Source organism: Arachis hypogaea, chromosome 16, assembly GCF_003086295.3.
Source record: "Arachis hypogaea cultivar Tifrunner chromosome 16, arahy.Tifrunner.gnm2.J5K5, whole genome shotgun sequence".
Taxonomy (NCBI): domain Eukaryota; kingdom Viridiplantae; phylum Streptophyta; class Magnoliopsida; order Fabales; family Fabaceae; genus Arachis; species Arachis hypogaea.
In genome coordinates, this window is record NC_092051.1 from 143,445,017 (window position 1) to 143,469,047 (window position 24,031).

A 24,031-nucleotide genomic window follows, 5' to 3' on the forward strand; every position below is an offset into this window, starting at 1 on the left:
TTATACTGCTATTCTGTCCATCGTGTAGTCGTCCTCTTCATTGTGACGTCGTGGGTGCGCCGGTGTCATCCTTGCCATCGCGTTGCCTCTATTGCCGTTAACACATAAGTGCTCACGAAGGATCAAACCCGCCTTCGCGTTGCCCGCTGCAACGTTTGAAGTTCTCTTGGACCTCACTCATGAGGTAGTCCACATGAGCATCACTGCATGATTCAGCTGCCACTCGCATCCTCTCTCCTGCACACAGTTTTCTTCTTTTTTATTTTAGATGATTATTTTTATTAATTTTAAATGTTTTTTTTCTAAATTTCAGATTTTTTTTTATATTTTAGATTTTTTTTTTTTGAGTTTTGGATGATTTCTTTAATAGTTTTAGATATTTGTTATTTCTTTTCTTAATTTTTAAAAATTATTTTTTTAATATTTATTGGAAGTTTTGTTTTACTAGGTTTTGAATGTTTTTTTTATGTTTTAAATATTTCTTTTTATTATGAATTCCTAAAATGATTTTGGAAAATTTAAAATTAGTTTTCAAATTTTTAAAACGATTTTTGAAATTTTTAAAATAAATTTTAAAAATTTTAAAATAATTTTACATGATTTTAAATGTTTGTTATTATTTGGTGGTAGATATTTTCTTTAGATATTGAATATTTATTTTATTAAGTTTTCGATATTTTTCGTGATAATTTAAATTTATGTTTTCTCTAAAATAAAATATTAAAAAAAAAACTAGTTGGCTGTAGTTTGTTGTATTATCTAACAAAATTGATTGTATAAAATATTTTAAATAGAATTTTTTATTAATAATTAATAATATATAATATTTTAAAATTCATTTAAATATATCAACTAAAAATAACAGTAAATACAATTAAACACAAAAGAAAACCCACTAATGATACAATTATGGTATCCAAAAAATGTTTTAACACTAGAACTTAGCTAGGTGTGTGTAGCCACTAGCCTGTGCCACAGAAGAGAAAAGCTCTGACTCGGACTTGACCCATCTATTCACCCTTTCAGATTTCTTCCTTCTTACTTGGCCCATTCATTTTTAAAACCCACTCAAAACCAATTTCTGTCTTTTTCCCCTCTCTCTCTTTTTCTATTCACTGTGCGTGTCTCTGACTCTCCCTCTTCTCTTTTCTACCATTCCCTCCCTCCCTAGCATTTTCCCTCCGGTAAAAAGGTAAAAAAATAAATAAGATTTAGATTTGGAAGAAAACAAAAATTACAGTTCTCAGTAATTCATTCTAGCTTAAAATTAAAAAGAATCAATTGAAAAAAGTCATATATAAATTCAATTATTCTTCTCTGCTATTGTTTCCTCGTTACCCTGAATCCTAAAGTGATTATTGATCTTTCAAAGCAGCTCGTCTTTTTCCTCTCTCTCTGGTAATATCACAAAAAATCAACCGAAGTTTTTTTGATAATGTTTTCCGCAATTTATTTTTTATTTATTATTATTTATTGAAGCATAAACGTGTGTTTCACATTTCATCGTGGCTTCGATTCTACGTTGATTTTGCTTCGTTTTATTTGTGTTTTTGTTCCTCTTGCACTGTTTGAGATTTCTAGGGTTCTCTTTCAGTTTGGCTTTGGTTCTTTGGGTTTATTATAATCTAAGACGTGCTTGTTCTGATGTGTAATGAATCATGATGATGTGAAAGTGAACTTACGGTAATGTGTTTTGTATATTTACACATGAATAAAGCCAAAGCTTCTTAAGAGTTTTGTTCTGGGGAAATTTTGAGTTTATTCATTCAAAGTGATGCTGGAACTTTTTGTTAGCTAAATATTTGGGTTTATATTGTGTTATTGGATCACCATTTTTATTATCATAAGAGTTCTTATGAGAACTATTATACTTGGCTCTTTGATATACAGTGGTCATTGCCAATTTTCAGAAGGGAAAACAAATAAAGATTCTGAGTTAATTTGATGTGTTTGAATGTTGCTGTAAAATTTTTTAATGGGTGTGAAAACTGAAAAATGTTGTGTTGATTTGTTTCTTCTATTCTTCTCTAACGAAGTTGGTTTCTCATGCCTTTGATTGTCACTTTTAGGTTATATATTCTACTATGAGTAGACCAAATACGCGAAGCAAAAACAAGAGGCAGAGGCAAGGGGATGATGTTGATAACACTACCGAAATATGGAGGTACTAGTAACAGATGTTTATTAATTTTTAAATACTAGGAATTGAGTGAAGTGCAGCTTTTTGTTCCCTATCTGTGCTTCATTATTGTTTTGACCTTTGATGTGCTTTCTTGTGTAGGAAAATTCACAAAACGGGTGGTATAACTGAAGAAGATATAAACCAATTGTATATGATTTGGAAGCCGGTTTGTTCAGGTTGCCGTGTCAATGCTAAAGACAACCCAAATTGCTTCTGTGCATTGGTTCCTCCCCCAAATGGATCGCGGAAGTCTGGCTTGTGGATGAAGACGTCAGATTTTGTTGAAAGTCTTGGCCCCGACCCAACTAAGGATCTTCGTGCATCTGCTTCTTCACCTGCGGGTCTAACAAATCTTGGTGCAACCTGCTATGCCAACAGTATACTTCAGTGCTTGTACATGAATAAATCTTTCCGGGAAGGCATATTTTCTGTAGAACCAGAAGTTTTGCAACAGCAACCGGTGTTAAATCAGCTGGTTCGGCTTTTTGTACAGTTGCATGTTAGCAAAATGGCTTTCATAGATTCATCCCCATTTGTAAAAACACGTGAGTTAGACAATGGAGTTCAGCAGGATAGCCATGAGTTCCTGACATTGCTTCTGTCATTGCTGGAGCGTTGCCTGAGCCATTCCAAAATTGCAAAGGCAAGAACAATAGTTCAAGATCTTTTTCGTGGAAATGTGTCTCACGTGACAAAGTAAGAATCAGTGATTTGATGAACATATTGATTACATAAACATTTTTTTGATATAGGATCATTTTTTTCATTAATAATTATCAAGAAATCCAAAATTATTTTTCTGTTAAGTTTGATATTTCACAGTTTAGAAATCTCCATTTTCACTTTTTGTTGGGTGGGGCTTTGAAATTGTAGACTTATCATATATGATATGTTTTTCTTTTATTTATTTTAACTTCTCAGCACTCTCACACAAGAATCATTTTTCTAATGTCATAAATGCAGCTATTCATTGTGGTTGTTGGGTCTCCCCATTTATTTGAGTTTGAATTCAATGAAGGAATTTTCGTTTTTCTTATTACCAATGAGCTTTTAATCATCTTTCTGTGCTAATCTGGCTTCTATATTAGTCTTGAGTACTATTTGGAGTTTGAAATTATTAAGTAATTCGTGGTACTGGTTGTGTAGAATGATTTCGTCATAATTGGTCAAAAGCTATGAAGCATATACATGGGACATGACACTGACTCAGACATGGTGGCATAACAAGATGTGATGTGTCCATGTGTATTTTGTAGTGTCCCATTGTGATTTCTCTAACTCTTAAAACAAAGTATTCAACATGTTTCCTGCACAGCCCTTTCTTGAAATGTTTGTGCTTCATAAGTCAGAAGTGACATTGGTATTTATGTTCAAATGATCTCAAGTATTTTCTTCTCCCTACATTCATGTTTCATATATGTGTGATTAGTTGTAGCTATGTTTGTGACTATTACACATTATTTAATTCCATCTCTTTATTATGCAGGTGCTCACAATGTGGAAAAGACTCTGAAGCTTCTTCGAAAATGGAAGACTTCTATGAGTTGGAGTTGAATGTCAAGGGATTACAAAGTTTATATGAGAGCCTAGATGATTACCTTGCTATTGAAGAGCTTCATGGAGACAACCAATATTATTGCGACTCATGTAGAGCAAGAGTTGATGCAACTCGTAGCATCAAGCTCCGCACATTGCCCGAAGTACTTAATTTTCAACTTAAACGATATGTTTTTCTTCCAAAGGTATTGTAGTAAATTCAGGAGTGTCCTTCTGTTTCTGTTATTATTGTGAGGATTATACAACTAAATATTCATCATCATTGTTGTTGTATTATTATTTGCCTTGTGTGTATAATATGGACATAGAGAAGTAGTGTTACTGTATTAGAATACAAGAATAAATATCCTATAAGGAAAGGAAAATAACTATAATAGAAAGTTCTTTTTGCCATGCACCGTGTCGCGAAATGAGCTGTCTCTTTTCTTTGTAAGTTTCCTTCTCCATGCCTAACCTCAAATCAGATAAAAACTACTCCAACGTTACCACTTACCAAACATCTTGGTCCAAGCACATCAACAGAAAGAACAATTCATGCACATTGGTCTGTCTTCACACACAGAGGGATGCAAGATATCTATTTTCTGTTATTTCCAGTTATTCTTTTTTGTTTTCCTTGTTTTCTTTGAGGAGAATATGTTTTCTGAAGATTGTCTTTATTATTCAAGTTTCAACTTCTCTTAAGCAGAATAGGGAAAGAACCATGAATGGTTTGCTTTACTTTACAAACATACGCTTTGCCCCATAAGTTTAATGAGATGTTGTTCCTAGTTTCTTTCTTAAATGTTGACATCCTTTTTTATTGTTACTGATGTGCTAGGGTAAAGAGTGAAACTATGTTTAATTGTTAATAGTATTATGCTTTATCTTTCTTTAGTCTTCATATGATGATAGTTTTTATGCCATTTTTTTCTTTTAGTGCACTTTAGTAGTGTTGGGTTTGTCCTTCATGCTGTGGAGCAAAATTTAATTTTCTCAATCACTCAGTTGTGTTCTGATTATTGTTTTTCGTTATTATCTATTCCTTATGACAGACTACAACAAGGAAGAAAATTACTTCTGCATTTTCATTTCCTGCTGAACTTGATATGCGCCATAGATTGTTTGAATCATCTCCTTTTGAGTTGATATATGACTTGTCAGCTGTACTAATTCACAAGGGAAGTGCTGTTAATAGTGGTCACTACATTGCTCATATTAAGGATGAAAATACTGGGCAATGGTGGGAATTTGATGATGAGAATGTCACTAACTTAGGTCGTCATCCCTTTGGTGAAGAAGCTTCAAATTCTACTTCTAAATTGGCCAAGACTGATGTAGTTCATAGTAATTGCTCTGAAGCAAAGATAGCTGACAGTAATGGGAATGGTTTAGATGCCACGCTGTCTCACTCTTCCCATGTGGAGACATTTTCTTCTAGCGATGCATACATGTTGATGTACCATCTTAAACGTTCGAAAGATGTTGATGGAAAAGGTGTTATGTTTTCTGGTACTAACCATAAAGGAGAGCGTGATGCAGTTACTGCCCAGGATGATGCTTGTCTTCCTTTCCATCTTCGTGAAGAGATTAAAAATATCAATGCCTCATATCTTGATGCTTGTGAGCAGTACAAGCAAAAGAAAGAGTTAGAATTGAGTCGTATCAATGAGCGGAGACAGGAAGTTCGATCTGTTTTAGCTGAAGCCCCTGTTCAGCCACTGAAGCAACCATTTTTTTGGATTTATAGTGACTGGCTTCGCCAGTGGGCTGACAACATCATTCCAACGTTGGTGCATACTTTTATTCCATTATTTATTATTTATAATAAATGCTTCAATTGATTTTTGTTATACAGTGTCGATTTCTTCCCCTCCTTGTCTACAATCAAACATTCCTCGGGTAAATTACTCAATTATTAGGGTATGATGATATAACTTAATCTATATATTACTTTCTAACTTTGATGCAGTGCTGTTGACAACACATCTATTCAATGTTCACATGGGAAAGTCCCAGTATCAAAGATTACCACAATGAAAAGATTGTCTTCTCAAGCATGGGATAAGCTACTCTCTAAGGTAACTGCATTGTTGTTGGCTGTGATGCATTTTGGTACATTTAGTTACTTGCTTAGTGTGTTTAATGATTTGTCTACACCCCCTTTCCTGCTGTTTGACATTCATGCCGGATATACTAGTATATAAGATGAAATGTAAAAGTAATCAATAGTCAGAGGGACCAAGACAACTCTTATGACCTATAGGAGGGTTACTGAGGGATTTGATGCTCTGGGCTGTTTTCTTCTTGAAGCATGAAGCTTATCCTTTTTTTCTTGTTGGCAATGTCATCATGGAAAATTTTGTAATATATGGGTTGAAGGGGTATAAGCATGTTGGCAAATGATAGTTCTAGAAAGTAAGTTTCTTTATATGTTGTTTATGGGAGAATGTAGCTTGCTTTTTTGAATGAACTCCTGATTACATAAATAGTAAGGTCATACAATTGCAATCCGCCTGAAAATTTTCAGAAGCTGTTTATTTTTATGGTTTTTTAATTGATAACTCCAGTTCTGCCATTATTGCTGATATTTATGTTCATAACATGTTCCTTTATTGGCTTGTAAAATTCAGCATGGTGGGGGGCCCACACTTTCTCATGATGATTGCTGTTGGGATTGTCTGATTGAAGGAGCTCGGAATGTGGTGTCAGCTGATACCTATCGGGATCGAAGGGAATCACTGAAGCAGCTTGCACGGGATGTTCTAGATGGAAATTGTGAAGATGGAAAGTACTACATTTCCAGGCCATGGTGTGATACCAAAATCTTCTTTTCATACCATTTTTGCTCCTCCAGGAACAAAGGAGTGGTTATTGAATGCTGACTAGTTGTGTTATCTGTTGTGTTGTGGAAACAGTTAATATGTTTTGTTGTAGAGATATCTATCAGCGGTGCTGATCTGTTTTAAGTTCACTGCAATGTCTTCATTAATCATTATGATATCAACATATATCAAAAGCAATAACACTAATGCCTGTTGTGCTGATGAACTTACTTTTCATAGGTTACAGCAATGGTGGAAACGAAAAGTTCTTGATGCTCCATCTGAAGCTGATGCAGGACCAACAGCAGCTATTAGCTGTCCACATGGGCAGCTTATGCCTGAACAAGCTGCTGGTGCTAAGAGAGTGCTTGTTCCTGAGGATTTTTGGCTCTTCTTATATGAAGATTCTATCTCTGTAAAACCTGATGATCCTTTGGGTTGCCCTACTTTCCCTTTTGACTCCAGAGAGTGTTCTGAATGCAGTAATGAATTATCTGAAGTGGCTTGCTTTGAGGATTCATTGAGGTCGTTTCATTTGATGGTTGCTGTTGATCTAGAGTTGATATATAGAGTTTTAAATGTGACTTCTGCTTAAATGCTGCAGATTAGTGAAGCAAAGACAACGTCAGAAACATGAGAAACTATTCCTGGGTAAAAGTATGCCGCTCTCTCTGCATTGCAAGTATTTCTTAGTTCCATCTTTGTGGATTTCAAAATGGAGAAATTATGTTAATCCATCCGTAAAGAATTCAGATAAACCTGAAACATTAGATGGGGTAATTGATTCACTGAAGTGTGAAAAGGTACCGTGTTACTCCACCTTGCTTTTTATTGTGTTTTCTGTTTTTGTTCTGTGGTATGGAGGTGGTTTGCAGAATTTATTATTGCAAATATCTTGTTAAATTTTGAGACAACTTTAGGTGTGCACTCACAATTTGTACTGGGTGTGCTCAATTTTAGCAATTCCATTTTGTGAAATTTAATTGTAATTCTTCCTCTGTTTTGTTACAGCACTCACGACTAGTTGAGAGGCCTCCTGAGTTGGTTTTCAGACGCAGTGCTATAGTGCCAAGAGAGTCTTCTGTAAGTTTGAATAGGAGGAAAAGATGACATTGTGTACTATAGTCAAATGACATAGACAACACAAATGTGTGTCTATTCATGCTTACCATGATAATTATCTTACTTATGGAAATATAAATTTTTTTACTTGGGGAAAAATATATTATAATTTCTAATACCAAGATTTTGTTTTTTGAAATGATCTAACTTTAAGTGCAGTTTTAAGTCTGATGACTCAGTTTGATATTATCTTTTTTGGATTCTAGGCAAGTGGTGTAACAGTTATATCTGAAAATGATTGGAAACTTTTATGTGAAGAATGGGGTGGTAATGAGGCCAAAGGAATATCTGCCAAAATTGAAAATATTGACGAGTCAGAGAATGTTTTGATTGGATCCTGTGAAGAGTTGCCAGTATGTGAGGATCAGTTGGGTTCTTCAGATAAAGTGAATAATGAAACTGAGAATGGACAATTCGTGATCAAGACTTGTCCAGAGGTAATGCAAAATACTACCTCAATCTGTTGAAAATGCCGTTGCAGGCTCCTATCCTTCTGTATGTACATATCTTGGTTGAAATAGTCCAATATGATAGTATGAACTTATATGTACTTTGATGGACATATCCTTGGCTTCCCTAGTTTCCCTTTAGGTGTTTCCATTGGTCCATCTTTTGTTCTGAATAAGTTATACAACTTACACGCCTTACATCCTTGTGTTATGTTTAATTGAATATATTAATTGATAATATATTGCACTACTGAATTGAAGTATCTCTGTCTCTTTCTCAATATGCAGGTTTGTGAAAGTTGCATTGGAGAAAAAGAAAGCTGTGAGTTGATGCAGAAGCTAAACTATTGCAATGAGAACATAACTGTAATACTTGTCCGTGGAAAAGAGGTACCTAGATCAATATTGGAGGCTTCGAAGGGTTTTGTTGAAACAGAACGGCGGGCTTCTAAACGCACCCGTAAAACTAAAAATGGGAGTTCTATTAGTCTGAAAGTTTCTGCTTCGACATCAATTTACCAGCTTAAAATGATGATATGGGAATCATTTGGGGTAAGCCTACTTTCTTGTGCATATTTATAATATCCTAAGATAGGATTTTTTTTTTCTCTCCCTTTTAACCATGTTCTTGGATGTGCTTGCTAAACAAATCCAGGTGCTTGCGTTCAAGCATCCTGCTTTTTGAATGATATAGTCCTAATTGGAACAAATGAACAAATAGTCTTTTATATAGGTGTGTGTGCTCATATTTGTGCAGAGTGAGAGTGATGGAGAAACTTAGAAGTTATGTATGTAGATATGATTGAGGAATATGATTTTATGTGAAACTTTTCATCCTCTCTTGTACAAGAATCCAGTTTGTGGTATGGATAAATTCTATAATAGTTTTGGTTACTCCGTGTTTTGTTTTCCCATTGGAAATGTAAATAACTCCTATATAAACGCATACTGATTTTCAATTTAAAATAAATGTTTTTGTCGAGACACATGAAAGAAAATATTTCACATATCTTAGGTGTTTGGATAACCAGTTCTTTTCTCATGTGGGGTGGTTTTACTTTTAGTGGATAAATTTGTGTATTTTAATAACCTATTGTATTGCTTCTAATTTTTTTGCTCCATACCCAGGTGGTCAAGGAAAATCAGTTACTACAAAAGGGCGATAAGACAATTGACATTGATGATGAATACACTACACTTGCAGATGTAAACATATTTGCTGGAGATCAGATTATAGTGAGGGATTCTGAGATCCATGAAAATCGAGATATTGCCGGTTAGCTACTTTGCTATTGGTTATTTACTTATAATTCTTTAATACATATACTGAAAATTGATCATTCAATTTTGCAGAGGAACTTTATGATGAGAAAATGGATACACAGCATACCGAGGAAGGGTTCCGGGGAACACTTTTGACCTCCAATGCTTCATCCCAGGCTGTTTAGGAAGCTATCTTAGTGGTTGATGTATGCTTTGTAATGTTTTTAGGTGTAAATATCTAAAGAAAAATCAATCTAGTGGACATGAAATAGTGTGGTACAGTTCATCTTTGTAAATTCATATTTCTAGCCCCTAGCTAGCATTGAACGCACTATATTGGTATGCCATGATAATGGCAAATTTTGGAGTGAACTTGTTTCTTGAGCTGAACTTCAACGGATTGGAGGCTACCTATTTGAAAATCAAGGGCATGCAAAATTCATATTTTATGCAGCTTGTCTACTATGAGGCACTGTTAGGGCGTTAAGTTGCAGTTGGATCGATCAATTTCTGTTTCACGCATTCTGCATTCACCATCCGTTTTCAGTTAAAAGAAAAGTGTTCCTGGTAAATAGTAAATGTAAGATTCTTAATAACAGGATTAGATTATTCGAATGATGATTCGGTCAAGACTATATATTGTTAACTGCTACGTTAACTTATACAATAACCATCTTTATCTAATAGCTTTTCAAAGAATATGTAAAAGCCGCCTATCTGATTCATAATTATTAAAAAAAAAAAAGTATATTTATTGTTCTTATTATTAAAAGATTTAAAAATATTCTTAAATTTTATCTAAATTTTGTTTCAAAAGTTTTAAATTTATATTAAATATACCCGAACGATAAATCAATTATGTCCGTGATGTGGCAACTAGGTATCTGAATCAGATGAAAAAATTTTATTTTTTGTTTTTTAAAAATTATATTAAAAAATTAAAGGATAAAAATTCCAATCTGGATCCTAGAATTTATTTCTTCTTCCTCAAATCCATGTTTTTCCAAGACTCTACATCACAAAAGAGCAATAGGCGATGAGGAACACTTACATGCAATTGTGGTACCCCTATATTGAGATGGTCAAACCAGAGAATCCGACTAGAGATTTTGGGGCTTGTATACTTTGATATAAGTTTTAAGTGTTTTTTATTTTAATGTCTTTTTGAATTTCTTCAAGCGCTTTTTGTTTATGTTGCAGATTGGGAAGGAATGCACGTTCTCTGCTTGAGCAAATAGAGAAGTAACAACACAAGAGGCTGAAGTTGCAAGATTGAAAATGAGGATTTGGACTTTGAAGGCTAAATTAATTTATGCTAAATGGAAACCATTGGTGGCTACCATCTTTGGTGTTTTGGGTTATTTTATGGTGACTTTTATGTTTTATTTGTGGGTGAAGGTTCGAACTCATTTGGGGTTGGGGTATTGACATAGCGAGGTTGTTAGATGAATTATCTGATGCGTTTGGAACTGCTGTAATTAGCAGTAGTAATAGTAAGACAGAAGTAGTAGAAGTACGGCATGTGTAGCTAGTTTTAAAAGTGTACTCAACGCAAAAACTTTTTAAGTTGTGCCTGAAGTTTACTTTATGTTTCAAAAATACCTCTGAAAGAATTGAAATAGTTTGGGTTTAAAATTGGCATTAACACTCTGTTGTCACCAGTCATCTTAGATAATACAAACAAACTCAAATAATATGAGACAATCTCAACAGTACACCAATAATAAATACATAAAATAATCAATTACATAACCGTAATTGAAACCATCAAACCAAATATATGTGTTTGCCATCCATTTGCAAAGGAAGAGTTTCTAGTGCTAATAACAGAGATCAGTATGGAACAAAAATTAATTGTGGTGTTAAGAACTACGTGTTCACCAATTCACGGTTACAAAAAAATGTGTTCCGAGTACCAACAAATCCAAAGTTATGCTAGAAATTACATGCAAAAAGATTGAAGCATATATTTTCATGCTATTTATTTTGAAGATCTTCAATCACCGATGGTAATCCTTCCGGACAAAAGAGAAAGATCAAGATGACACTTCAAAGTTAATTTCAACACCTTTCCCACCAATTTCGGCAGTGAAACACTGGAACCCGCATGACTCCAATTCAGCAATTACTTTTTCAACAACGAAACCTGATAACACTGATTAAAAGCATGTCAAGGAAAAGATACATAACATAAACTTCAAGATACATTTCATAATTAGAAAGCTATGTAATATCATGTTGGATTCACAAAACATGGTTTGTGCAAGTAACAATTGTATAAAAGACAAGAAACCATCCATCCCTCCCACCCCAAAACTAAGGTAAGGTGAATAAAATGAATGATAGTGCAGAGAATCTTTATGCAAATAAGCCTAAAATGTGGGTGGCAAGTGTTCTTATCATGTTTGTGTGCTGGACATCTAACTTGGTGTAGAAGTCTAAAAAGTGGTTATCAAGATGAATCTCTTTATATAATAGAATCATAGTATATATATAACAGATAATGGAAAACCTTAAGCGAACAATTGAATCAGAATCAAGATGAGGAGTAAAGAGGATACATGTTGGAAGCAGTGTGAGAACACAGCCACCACCACCAGCTCCGGTCAATTTAGAAGCCAACTTGTACTTCAATGTCGTTCTAAGAACAGTTTCTATTGTGACATGACTAACCCCCATAGATTGGAGCAAACCTTGATTCATTTCCATCAGTTCCGCTATCTTCTCTTCTTTCTGCGTTACAGAGAGAACATCATCTGATGCTGGTGACTGCAAAATCAAGGTTAATTCCTGGCTAATAGAATCAACAGCACTGAACACAAAAGCCATTGCGTCCGGGTGCCTTAGCATCCTCTCTGAAACACCAGCCACCAATGCTTTCGTGTTTCTCCCTACTTTGGTGTTAGTTATGAGCATTTTCAGTAACGTATTTGCCTTCATGTGTGTCATGCTACCAGACTTGAAACTTATGATGTTACCTGATAATAACAACAAAAGTCAAGTAACTTCAGCATTCAGAGGCAACAACTTAACACTCTAACTATGAACAACCTACAAAGTAATTGAAAATTTCAAACGAATCACAATCTGTATAGTATATAGATCTCCCAATCACATACTAATATGTTATAATGGATCATGCCTGGACTCATCCATTTATTTAAATACAGCAATTTTATGAAATGAACGGAAGTATTTGTATCATAGCTGATATGTTGTTTCTCAATTCAGTTGCACCATTTCAGACTATATAAACCTTCAAAATGCAGAAACACACGTTGAAATTATGTGTTAAAGTCTGACAAAGTCAGGGCTCACCATATGCGCTAACAGAGTTGTCAATTCCAGAGGGCTTTCCGTGGATGATCTTCTCGCCTTCAAAAGCCCATTTATTTACCAAATCAAGTTGCTTCTCCTGAAAAGACTGCCATCCTTGTTGTTTCAAATCCAGAGAAACAAAATCAGTGCAGGCGAGCAAGGCAGCCGCCAGCGCCACGCAAAACGAGGCTGATGATCCAAGGCCGGAACCCATGGGAAGTTCAGAAGTGAAAGACACAGTAGCAGGCTTAAATCTGCATAAGCAGAGAGAAATTAAGAAAAACAACTCACACGACTACGTTTGGTATGTGTTCAAACTTCAAAATAAAACTATATCACTGTCCTTGCCATGTTTAGAAATTGGAACGGTAATAGTAGGGAGAAAATAACCCAAAATTACCTATTTAACTTAGTATCTACAGTTTCATGCATGTAACATCCATGATTAATTATACACTTATTAGATAATATTACCCAATTATTACAGCAATAATCAAGGAACGCAAAGTAACTCTTGGCTGTTTAAACATTTCTGGAATTGGAAAAAGAAAACAAATGCATACTCTTTGAACACATTTACTGCATACTTCAAAAACATTCCCCACCGCTAATTTCAAATTTGTAAGAATAATACCCATGAATGGAAGTGTATAACCAAAGGAAAGCAGAAACACCAGAAGCAATAGCGATCTTGGCCTCAGGAATGTTGAGTCCTTCAACGAGAGATGCAATAGACTTGGCAGACTCGACGGAGCACGAGGGTGGCGCCGGAGATTGCGGCTCAGCTGATGATTCCGGAAATTCTTGTTTGATTCTGTTAGTCGGCCACGAGAACTCTAAACCCTCATCCTTCAACACAAGTTTCAACGAATCCTGATCGTCTGTATATAAATAAATACATACAAAATTGAAAACAACCAGAAACGAAAAATGAAATCAAGAATGGATCTAGAGAGAGAGAATGAAAGAGCGTACCGGAAGGGGTGGAGAAGCGGAGAGTAACGTAGGTGTATAAGTTGATAGAGGCGGCAACAGCAGTGGATCCATGAACAACAGCATGTTCCCCTGAGAGTATTATCTTGCCTGGAGCTCTGGCTTTAACCTCCATGAATGACCTCTTCGTTTCCCTTTTCTGTGTTGTTTGGTTGTGATGTGAGTCAGTGAAAGGCCATTGGTTCCTATCTTAAAGGTAGTTATTGCTGTCGTTGTCGTGGTTGTTGAGCGGAGAGTGATGGAATCATGGAGTATTCCCGTACTGCTGTGGCTCTCACTGTTCCCAAACTCGATGGAGGCCCCAAATCCATGCGGAATGCATGCTCCCTTTTTAATTATTTTTTTTAAATATATAAAAAAATTCAATATATGTCCATGTATAGACGGACGGTGAAGAGTAATGTACATTTGTGTTTATGTAAAGTTGATAATTAAAAATTGTTAGACAATAATTTAATTAAGTTTATAAAATTATCTAATAATTTATAAATATTAACTTTACATAAACACAATTTGGGATGAATTTCTATCATAAATGGACTCATCTTGTTATAGATGTAATATTATTTAATTCTTTTATACAATACCACATGGCAAATAGTCAATTTCGTCGCTTAACACTTATTTTTTAAAATGATTTTTTAAATATTTTTTAATTAAATTCATCTTTTTGAAAATTTTAAATTAGTTACATTAATAGTTTTTTGTAATTTTTTGTTGACAACATCACAATTTACTAATATGACATATTAAATGATACTATAATATACATTTAAACATCTTAATTAATTATTAATATAATAAATTTATAAAATTAAATCAAATCGAAGTCTAATTAAAAGAAACTTTGAGGTATTATTAGAATCTCTCAATTTAAAGTTGATTTAATTTAATTTCATAAATTTATTATGTTAATTGTCAATTAAAACCGTCAAGTATATACTGTAATATCACTTAATATATTACATTAATAAATTATGACACTATAAATAATAAAAATTATAAAAAGACTACTATAACTAATTTTAGGGGTGTCCATGGATCGGATCGTATCCGCAGATCCGCGGTAAATATCCGCATCCGATCCAAAAATTGCGGATACGATCCGATCCGCAAATTGATCGGATCGGATCGCGGATATCTGCTCTACATCCGCGTATCCGATCCGCGGATCCGCAGATCTGCACAATAAAAATAAATAAATATATATGTTTGGTATTATATTTACTTGTTTGTATGTTTTAGTTAGTAATTATTATTCATATATTATATTATTTTATTTTTGTTATTCAGAAAGAGTTTGATTAAAAATATTTTAAGAATAAATAAGTTGAAAAGTATGAAAGAAATATTTTTATTGAATTTTTTTACATTGAAATATGATTAAAAAGAGAAGGTTTAATTATGTGGATATATCCGATCCGATCCGTACATTTGCGGATCGGATCGGATCCGGCACTAAAAAGTGCGGATATCATATCCGATGGTGTGCGGATCGGATCGAATTTTCGGCCATATCTGATCTGATCCGCGGACACCTCTGACTAACTTAAATTTTTAAACACAAAGTTTAGTTTAAAAACTCTTTCGATAATCTATTTAAAAAATCAGTAATTTTGTATGAACCAATTTGGTTATTTACTTAAAAAAATATTAGTTAACAAACTAACAAAACTTTATATTATTAAAATAAGTTGTTCTGCTAGTATGAATAGAGTACTACTATAAAAGCAACTGTATGGATCATAAATTTATGCAGCATATGAGTTTATATTATTATGGACTAAGAGTGTAGCCATGTAATTAAAGCATCCTATGTGACATTAAAATGGGGTGTTTTGAAAAACATGTTTAAATGCTAGTAATTTGTGTTCTAAAGAAATTTCAGGAATAAGTGGTTATGTAGTACATCTATTATATCTATTATATCTATTATATATCTCTAATTTTAAGGCTAAAATGTGCCACATGTCATTCTCTCATTACAATTGAAATCAAATCTTTCCCTCCAAAATTAAAGAACTCTCCTCTCTTCTCTCTTCCTTTCTCTATCTCTTTCATTTTTTCATTTACTCTATCTTTCTTATATATCATTATCAATGACTAATTACGAATTTGACAATCAAAATATACAACATAACATTCTCTAATTGTATTTAAATTAAATTAAAATTAAAATTAAAATATAACTATATTATATATTAAATTTATATATTACTAACTAATTTAATAACTAAAATGTGTCACATGACACTCTTTTATTAAAATTTAGATAAAATATTTTCCTCTTAAATTAGTGAACATTCTTCTTATATTTTCTTATCTACCTCTCTCTTTTTTTCTATTTCTCTTTATCCTTCCCACTCTATATATAATTTATAATTCATATTTTATATTAGTAATTTGACAAATCAAAATGTATCACCAGATATTTTTATTATAATTAAAATAAAAAATTTTCTTAGCTTCCAAAATTAACAAACTCCCTCTCTCATTCTTCTTCTTTATCTTTCTCTCTCCTTTCTCTCATTCTTTATTTTTCTCTACCTTTAAGTTCTACGAAAAATAGAATTAACAACATAATATAATTTAAATTAAAAATATTATTATATACATATTTTTTATTTAATTTTAAATTTTTACTGCTTATCTTTTTAATATATATTTTCACTTTTTTTTAATATTTATTACATATAATTTTAAAAAAATACTAATGTTGTGATTAAAAGTTAAAATTAAGATTCAATTATTTTTAAAAAAAATAAGTTAATTTTATAACTATCAATATAAATTTTTTTTATGTTAATATCTAATTATATTTTTATATATATAGAAAAAATATTATTTTTAAATAGCAAATATAAAAATTAATTATTTCTATTTGTACAACAAACTTAATATCTAATCAAATATAAAAATATACACGTTAAATTCTTTCAAATTTTAGATAACGAATGTTAAAATTAAGTAAAAAATTAAATTCTTTCATTTGAAAATAATAACTAAAAAATTTATTATTTAATTTTGTTTAAGACTCTGGTCTTCTTAGTCGACGGAGACTTTTGTCCCTTACGACCATTTTATAATAGTAGTTTAATGTTATAAATTTTTTGTGTCATAATCTATAATACCAGGATCGACGTAATTTAAAAAAATTTATATTCCCGTAATAGTATTACGGGTAAAAATACTAGTAAAAGATTAAAAATAGAATAGGACCTTGTTGAATATATAAAAGGGATCATTTCTAAGTCTTTTGCTTTCTATTATGGGCAAAAATTTTGTGTATAATGTGAAAGGTACCTGTTACATAACAATCAAACTAAAAGGGATCATGTTAATTTGCCTGGTATGATACTACTGTTTTTTATTTATTTTGTCCTGCTTCTTTTATATTATATGTTGCTATTCTATCTCTACCTTTTAGGTTTGCAATCTTTACAAGTAATTCGAGTGTATTTTTATGAAATTAAATTAAGTAAAAAAAAATTTAAAAAGAAGATTAAGGGTATATAAATTTGTGAAGAAAAAGATTTTATTAGTGACATAGACCATACAAGAATAAAAAATGAGAAATAGTAATAAAAAATAAGTGTTGAAACTTTTACTAATATCGTAAGAGAATAAATGAACTTTTTTAAAGTGGACAATAGTTAAATAGAACTTGTTCCTGAATGCTAATTTTATTTTTTATTATCTTTTTATTTGAAATTGATGAACGAAATAAAGAATAATGAGAAAGATTAGAAAAGAGAAAAGAAAAGAGATGATCTCCTAATTGTTGAAATTTTTTTTAGAAAATGAATTCAAATCTTTTTTTATAATCTCAAGTTATTTTAAAGGAAAATACATTGTCCAATAGTTACAATGTCATATCCAGTATATTCTTCTTGTTTAAAGGCTAGTTACTAAATAAAATAATTGTGAAAATGTATTTTCCTTATATTTTTATTATTTTAAGTTTATTTAACTAAAAATAAATATAAAAAAGTTAATCTTCACAAATTAAGTTAACAGTTCTGATACCACTTTCGGTATGCGTAACAAAAAGGTGTTGGGATAAAAAAAATTTATGACATGTAGCATTATTAGAGGAACATTTAATTTAGTTCCTTTTTAATTAGATGATATTTTTTATATTTTAAATCCAACAAATTCATTTCTACAAAAAAAAATTAACTCCTTAGAGTATTTTTTAGTTTTCATTCTTTTGGTCTAACACTCCCAGGAAGAACTTTATTTTTTTTTATCATGTTTTATACCATGTTAAAATTAATCATATAAAAAAAATCATACTTTTAGCATCAATCAACAAATTACATTACAATATACATAAATTCAAGGATTGAATTATGATTTACTGATTTTTAATGGTTAAAAGGAAAATACAAAGCTGAATTTATGATTATTTATCTGATGTATGTGCTTCTCTACATTTGGAGTTTAAGGTTAAACTATATAAATTTTGAGTTGCTGTAAACCTCTGGAATTTTTATTTTTAGCTGCTGTAACTTTGCAAGATGATAATCATGAAAATAATTGAATTATTCAACGAAATTTTTTAAGAATAACATTTTTTATTTAAAATATTTTTCTTTTGTTAATGGTTATCGAGCTATAATATATGAAATGTGGATTTTTAAATTGTGAATTTGTGAACTTTTATCAAGTATTTTTTATAATTATATTTTTTAAAAACATAATTAATCTGATAATAAATTAACAATATTCTTGTATTCAAATATTTTCAAAATTAAAGAATTGAAAGAAATTTATATACAAAAAATCTTCGTATGAAATTATTTGCTAAAAGCTGACAATAATTTAATATTAGTGTAAATAACAAACAAGTCTCTAACTTTTATTTCGAAAATAAATAAATTATTAACTAATTAAAAATATAAAAATATTTTTTATTTTTTAAAATGTGAGACGTCTAAGAATTTGTTTGTGTAGACTTTTGAAAAAAAATATTTTTTTGAGTTATCTTTTTTTTGAAAAATCTTATAGGGAAGTAAAAGTAATTTTATGTTTGGACTTTTTATTTATCAATTATGTTTGGATATAACAATATAAAAATACATTTTTGTTTATTTATTATGTAAATTTTTTTTAAAAAATATCTTTTAAAAAAAGATGTAAACGGTAGCTTCTCAAAAAATATATTTTTTTTCAAGTGTTTTTATTTTTACTAATAGAAATTTACCAAACACACTAAAAAATGAACAAATATTAAAAAAAATCTTTTTTTTATTATCTTAATGACACCCAAACAAGCACTAAGTCTCTCTAGAATATCGTTTTTTTTTAGTAAATAAACAAAGAAACAAAGCAAAACAAAAAAAAAAAAAAAACGCTTATCCTATATATCATCAAGCATGAGTTATTGTAGATCATCACAAGACTCGGACCAAATAACATGAGTAAGATGAGTCTTCACACCATATCTCGCTAGTCAATCCGCCAAGTATTAGCTTCACGGGTTATCCAATCAAAATATACAACCTACGGTCTTGACATAAACTCTTGGATCTTATTAAGAATATCAACATCAGAATTATGCCCATTATTCGAATTGTATAATAGGTGCAAAATATCAAGACAATCCGTTTTGCACACAATATCTCTCAAGTCATAATCCCAAGTTAAAACTGGACCCCTCTAAATAGTAAAAAGCTCACATCAGACAGTAGACTCTAGAAGACAACTACTAGCTAGAACAAGCCAAAATTCAACAGCCATTAGAATCTCTATTGACAACCAATTTTAGCCAAGTTCCAATAAAAAATTAGTCTCGCATCACAATTAACTTTAAAATGATTACCTGCTGGAGGTTCCCACCTCATCCAATTCTTAAAAGATCTAAAGCACACACTGGTTTTAGCAAACTTTCTTAAATTATTAGCAGTTATCTGTGTTATAGCAACAACCTTGTGATTTGACTATTGATCTCTAGTGTTAAAAAAGATCATTACAGCAATGCTTCTACGCTCACCAAAGACTCATCCCAAATAATTTCTCATTACCCGACATGACCTTTCGAAACCAAAATTCCAAAGGGGTATCTTCAAATGACTCAATAAACAAAGGAAAATATTTTTTCAAATGACTCTAGATTTCACAGTCTCTAAGATAATGCTCCATTATTTCCTAATCCTCATTGCATCTCGAACATCTATCCGACTCAGTTAAATGACGCTTGAAACGGAAGGTGTAAAATTCAGTTAAATAACGAATAATTAAGTGATAAATTAATTATGAGAAAATATGGCTAAAAATGTAATAATTTACAATGTGAAAAAAATAAAAATATCTAAAATACAAATTAAAACACTTATCTTAAAAATTTTGGTCTTAGGTTTGACCAACGGACCGAAAATCACAAAACGACTCATGTTGGGCCCAAGCCCACATACATGACCCTCATAACTTAGTGAATTTAGTCATTCCTTCCTCCTCCTTTCATTTAGAGTTCCACAGAAAATAGAAGAGAGTGAAGGCTCACCCTAAATTACTACTCATCACATCACTCAATCCTCATAACTTTCAAATCCTAACTCTGATCGAAGACTCATTTGCAGCTATGCGTCACTCTCGTCGCGCTCTTCGATTCTATCTAACTATTGTGGTAAGAAATTTTAAAATTCTTGCCTCATTCTTCATTTATCCTCAATTTCGCATATTAGTTTGGGTATTGAGAAAATTTCGATTTTTGAATGTTTAAGGGAGGCTCAATCTTAAGTTCTAGCGAGATTTTGACCCAAGACTATGAGAAATAAGGTAAGTAGACCTTTTCTCTTTATTTTTTTCAAGTTTTACTTATGAACATTGTGTGAATGTTGTGAAAATTGAATGTGATTAGATTGAATATGATTGGATTTGTGTAAATTCGGTGCGGAATTGAGTCAAAGATCACATTGGTGAGGAATTTGGTGGAGCTTGGATCGGTGGAGGTTGAAATTGTCGGAGAAGAGTTTTTTCGAGGTTGAGACTGCCGTCAACGAAGGTACGAGTTTTAATTTCGAATAGACATTATGTAACATTTTGTGAAAACCTAGGTTAATTATCCTAGGATAGTGTTGAATGTTGTGTGTTGATGATGAAGTGTGATTATGTGAATTGAGTTTTTGGTGAGTGCTATACGATGGTAAGATTGAGATTGAATATGCATGTTGTGGTATAGTTGTTATTATATCGATTGGTATGAAATTAGACCGGAGACCGTGATAGGGTGAGGTATTTTCTATTTGATAAGTTGCATAATTGCCATATTTTGATTGGTTATGGAATGATGTGGTTTGGCCGGGTGATTAACATGTGATTGATTTGTTGATAGAAGTTTGGAAAGTTGGATTGTTGTGTTGGAACTTTTTGATTAGGTGTTGAATGGATAGAACTAGATAAATTTATGTTGAGATACTTTTGGGATGATTTGAAACTAAATTGAATTGAGATTTGGTAAAATTTGGCAATAGGATAAATTTAGCAAAAACAGAATTTAGACCAACATCGACGGGCCATAACTTAGTGCTCGAAGTTTGGATTTGCATAAAATTTATCTGAAATTGAAGATGGTGCAAAGAACTTTAAAACTGTCTAAGAATGGAAGAAAATGAATTTTATAGAGAAAATTATGAAGGATTGAAAACTGGTATAAAAATCTAGAATTTGAGATTATGCAGAACATCAGAAATTTTGGTCTGCGTATCCACGCACAGTATGGTGTGTGCGCACTACACAAAATGGGTGTAAATACTCATGCGTACACACAAGGGTGTGCGTACGCACATCAAAGAGTTTTAGCAAGTCATGTATATGCATGAGGTGATGCGTACGCACAAGTCATATTTTCTTGAAGAAACCATGTTTTTAACTGTTTGGCCTTTCCGGCACTCTTGTAAACTTCTGTAACCCCTAAATGAATCTCGATAACTCATTTTTAAGCCTTGGATAGGGTGTGGCTAAGTTCAATGAACTAAATTTAATTATTTTGGAATGAAACACTTAGTTAACCGAAAAAAAAATATTGTGGGATGGTGGTTTTATCCCGACTACGATGAGGACGGAGGTTCCATCCCACTCACGTGTTAGTAAAATTAGCAAATCGATAAATGAATTGGGGGTTAATGAATTCAAATTAATGCAATAGATAACAAATTGGGGTTAATAAGCAAAATCACTTATGAAATTACTAAAAGACACTGATATTGTTGATTTATTGTGGTCTGAATGGCTGGATTAGAAAGGTCTGGGTGTTATCCCGTTTGCGTACTGAATTGATTTTGCTTTGGCACTTGTACTGGGTAAGGACAAATGTCTCATCCCGCTTGTTCTGTGGTTGCAGTGTGATGTGGGGACAGCGATACGTAACGCCCACGTTCTCTTGGATGAAAGGTGAGACGGCACTCTTTGTTGTTTGAAACATTTATACTTCCGGGAGAAGGTGAGACAGAGCTTTCCGCTGGAATAATGGTACCATGATTTATAATTCCTCCTGGTGATGCGCATCGAGAGACCGATTCGGGGTGTCAACCGAATTTTGTGTCGGACTTAGCCTAATAACCGACACGTAAGCTCATGGCTAGTAGGACAAACATGCATAATCTGCATTTAAGTAACATTGTTTGAGTATGCTCATTGTATTTGGTTTATCTATGTGAATATTTTCTGTTTAACTCCTATTTGCCTTACTTGCTGTAATTGTCTTTGTCTGTGCTTGAAATTCTCTATTTGTGCTTGTTACTACTACTAAATAAATTACTGGATATTAAATTACTGAGATTAAATCATTATGACATGGAGAGAATTGATGACTTGTATGGAGAATAATTGAGAGTCTGAAATCACTAGTTTAGTTGAAACTTAGTTTGATTTTTCCTGTTTGGATTTAGAAAGGACTTTAGACTTGAATTTTGTGTTGGTTGGAGTTTAGAATTATCTAGTGGGTTCATATCTTTTTACATACTCTCTATTTGGAATTACTACTCTAATGGAAATCTTTGGGTTCTCACCCCATTGTGGAACTATTTATTTTATAGATACAGGATGTAAGACACCTTATTGAGCGTGCTAGATTTCTCTCGGAAGCGAATACACTCTTTTGGGATTTTATTTTGTATCTTAGTATATTATATTTTTCACTTTTGAATATGTCTTTGTATATCCCTCTTAGAGATTGATTTTGGAGAAACATGTATTTTTTTATTTTGTGTACTTCTGGGATGTGTTGTAGTTTCTAACCGGCATTGTCTTCGGGGGTCGAGACTAGTACTTACTATGTATCTCCTTTTGAATCTTATATATATATATATATATATATATTTTTTTTTTTCTGTATATCGGTGCAGTATATCTTTGATGTTTTGAGTGAGATGCGCTTGTCGTTTCGTTATTTTTTTTACAGGCTATTAGCTATATTACTATCTTTTAAATATATGTATGTATTTTTTTAGGTATCGTAATGCCTTACTACCACTGATTTACGACTATAGCGTAAAAGTTTGTGTGATAGGGTGTTACAGAAGGTATTCATCGGAAACGCATTTTGTAAACCCAGCCACATCATCATCTTTATCTTTTCTGGAAAATTACAATGCCAAATCCACCTACAGTTGCTATTACCATTCCCATTTAATTTCTTCTTCAAGAGCCAACGATAATCTTCTCTAGAACTATAAATCTTTAAAGCTGCAGGCCACCAATTCCATCCGGGCTTCAAATCAGACATAAGCAGAGACCAAATGCTATGAAGAAACTGTTTGTTTTTATGAGAAATTGGCGCGACAAGTCTTTCTTCCTCCCAAGCCCCATTGCTCCACAAATGTGTTAGATCATAAAGTTTACTGAGAGGAGTCCACTTATCATACCAAATCGATTATTGCCATTAGATGCTACTCATGTGATTGAAAATCCGGAAGTATTTATGAGTTAGAACCTGCACCTACAATTTGTTCTTATTATCTCTAGAAGATCGATTTATTTTTATATATCTTGGACAGAGAAACTTAAATATTTCATATTTTAAAAAATAAAAAATATTTTTATATTTTTAATTAGTTAAAAACTTATGTATTTTTGAATAACTACGTTATTACGTGTACGCTAAAATTAGCCACTAAAGTAAGCCATCAATATAAAAATACATGTTGAAATACAAATACACATTAAAAATAAATTAAATTATATATGTATTTATATATAAATATATTGATTATTAATTTTGGTACGAATAATATTTTTTGTTTTCAAATTAAAAAAATTGAGTATGTACCCAAATAAGTTCCTGACAAATTTTTATTACATTGAGGTTTTTAAATTTTACAAAAATAAAATATATAAGTTTC

The 24,031-nt window shown here is 32.0% G+C and overlaps 2 protein-coding genes and 1 long non-coding RNA gene across 8 annotated transcripts; 2 read left to right on the forward strand and 1 right to left on the reverse strand.

Moving 5' to 3' along the window:
- The first annotated feature begins 955 nt into the window (after positions 1–955).
- On the forward strand, positions 956–9,830 carry LOC112755498 (ubiquitin carboxyl-terminal hydrolase 26). 3 transcript variants are annotated; one of them, XM_025803628.3, is made up of 14 exons: positions 956–1,192; positions 2,070–2,164; positions 2,282–2,878; positions 3,669–3,924; positions 4,774–5,507; positions 5,691–5,799; positions 6,352–6,530; positions 6,784–7,068; positions 7,148–7,346; positions 7,555–7,626; positions 7,872–8,102; positions 8,403–8,666; positions 9,243–9,390; positions 9,468–9,830. In XM_025803628.3, exons 2-14 carry the CDS (start codon positions 2,085–2,087, stop codon positions 9,560–9,562), a joined length of 3,249 nt encoding a protein of 1,082 aa, XP_025659413.1. In that variant the 5' UTR covers positions 956–1,192; positions 2,070–2,084; the 3' UTR covers positions 9,563–9,830. The 3 variants fall into 3 exon arrangements, with proteins under 3 accessions (XP_025659413.1, XP_025659412.1, XP_025659414.1); XM_025803627.3 differs by lacking the exon at positions 956–1,192 and adding an exon at positions 1,239–1,398; XM_025803629.3 differs by lacking the exon at positions 956–1,192 and adding an exon at positions 1,417–1,683.
- Positions 9,831–11,073: 1,243 nt separating this feature from the next.
- On the reverse strand, positions 11,074–14,040 carry LOC112755499 (mevalonate kinase). 2 transcript variants are annotated; one of them, XM_025803631.2, is made up of 5 exons: positions 13,671–14,040; positions 13,330–13,576; positions 12,696–12,949; positions 11,939–12,355; positions 11,074–11,523 (listed from the first exon to the last, which is right to left on the reverse strand). In XM_025803631.2, the coding sequence occupies exons 1-5, from the start codon at positions 13,801–13,803 to the stop codon at positions 11,414–11,416; spliced, it is 1,161 nt and encodes a 386-aa protein (XP_025659416.1). In that variant the 5' UTR covers positions 13,804–14,040; the 3' UTR covers positions 11,074–11,413. The 2 variants fall into 2 exon arrangements, with proteins under 2 accessions (XP_025659416.1, XP_025659415.1); XM_025803630.3 differs by having other exon boundaries at positions 11,074–11,532.
- Positions 14,041–20,134: 6,094 nt separating this feature from the next.
- Positions 20,135–23,024, forward strand: LOC112755501 (uncharacterized). 3 transcript variants are annotated; one of them, XR_003179019.2, is made up of 5 exons: positions 20,135–20,316; positions 20,414–20,468; positions 20,551–20,694; positions 22,033–22,257; positions 22,727–23,024. It is a non-coding gene; the product is annotated as an uncharacterized lncRNA (long non-coding RNA). The 3 variants fall into 3 exon arrangements; XR_003179020.2 differs by having other exon boundaries at positions 22,733–23,024; XR_003179018.2 differs by lacking the exon at positions 22,727–23,024 and having other exon boundaries at positions 22,033–22,467.
- The last annotated feature ends 1,007 nt before the right edge of the window (positions 23,025–24,031 follow it).

Excerpts from the sequence above, each read along its gene's own strand:
- LOC112755498 (XM_025803628.3), top strand. The coding sequence starts at position 2,085 with ATGAGTAGACCAAATACGCGAAGCAAAAACAAGAGGCAGAGGCAAGGG. Across the intron at positions 5,508-5,690 it reads GCTGACAACATCATTCCAAC|TGCTGTTGACAACACATCTA; the intron begins GTTGGTGCATAC and ends ACTTTGATGCAG. Across the intron at positions 8,667-9,242 it reads TGATATGGGAATCATTTGGG|GTGGTCAAGGAAAATCAGTT; the intron begins GTAAGCCTACTT and ends CTCCATACCCAG.
- LOC112755499 (XM_025803630.3), bottom strand. The coding sequence starts at position 13,803 with ATGGAGGTTAAAGCCAGAGCTCCAGGCAAGATAATACTCTCAGGGGAA. Across the intron at positions 13,577-13,670 it reads CCGCTTCTCCACCCCTTCCG|ACGATCAGGATTCGTTGAAA; the intron begins GTACGCTCTTTC and ends ATTTATATACAG. Across the intron at positions 11,533-11,938 it reads TCTCACACTGCTTCCAACAT|TGTTATCAGGTTTCGTTGTT; the intron begins GTATCCTCTTTA and ends GCTTTTAATCAG.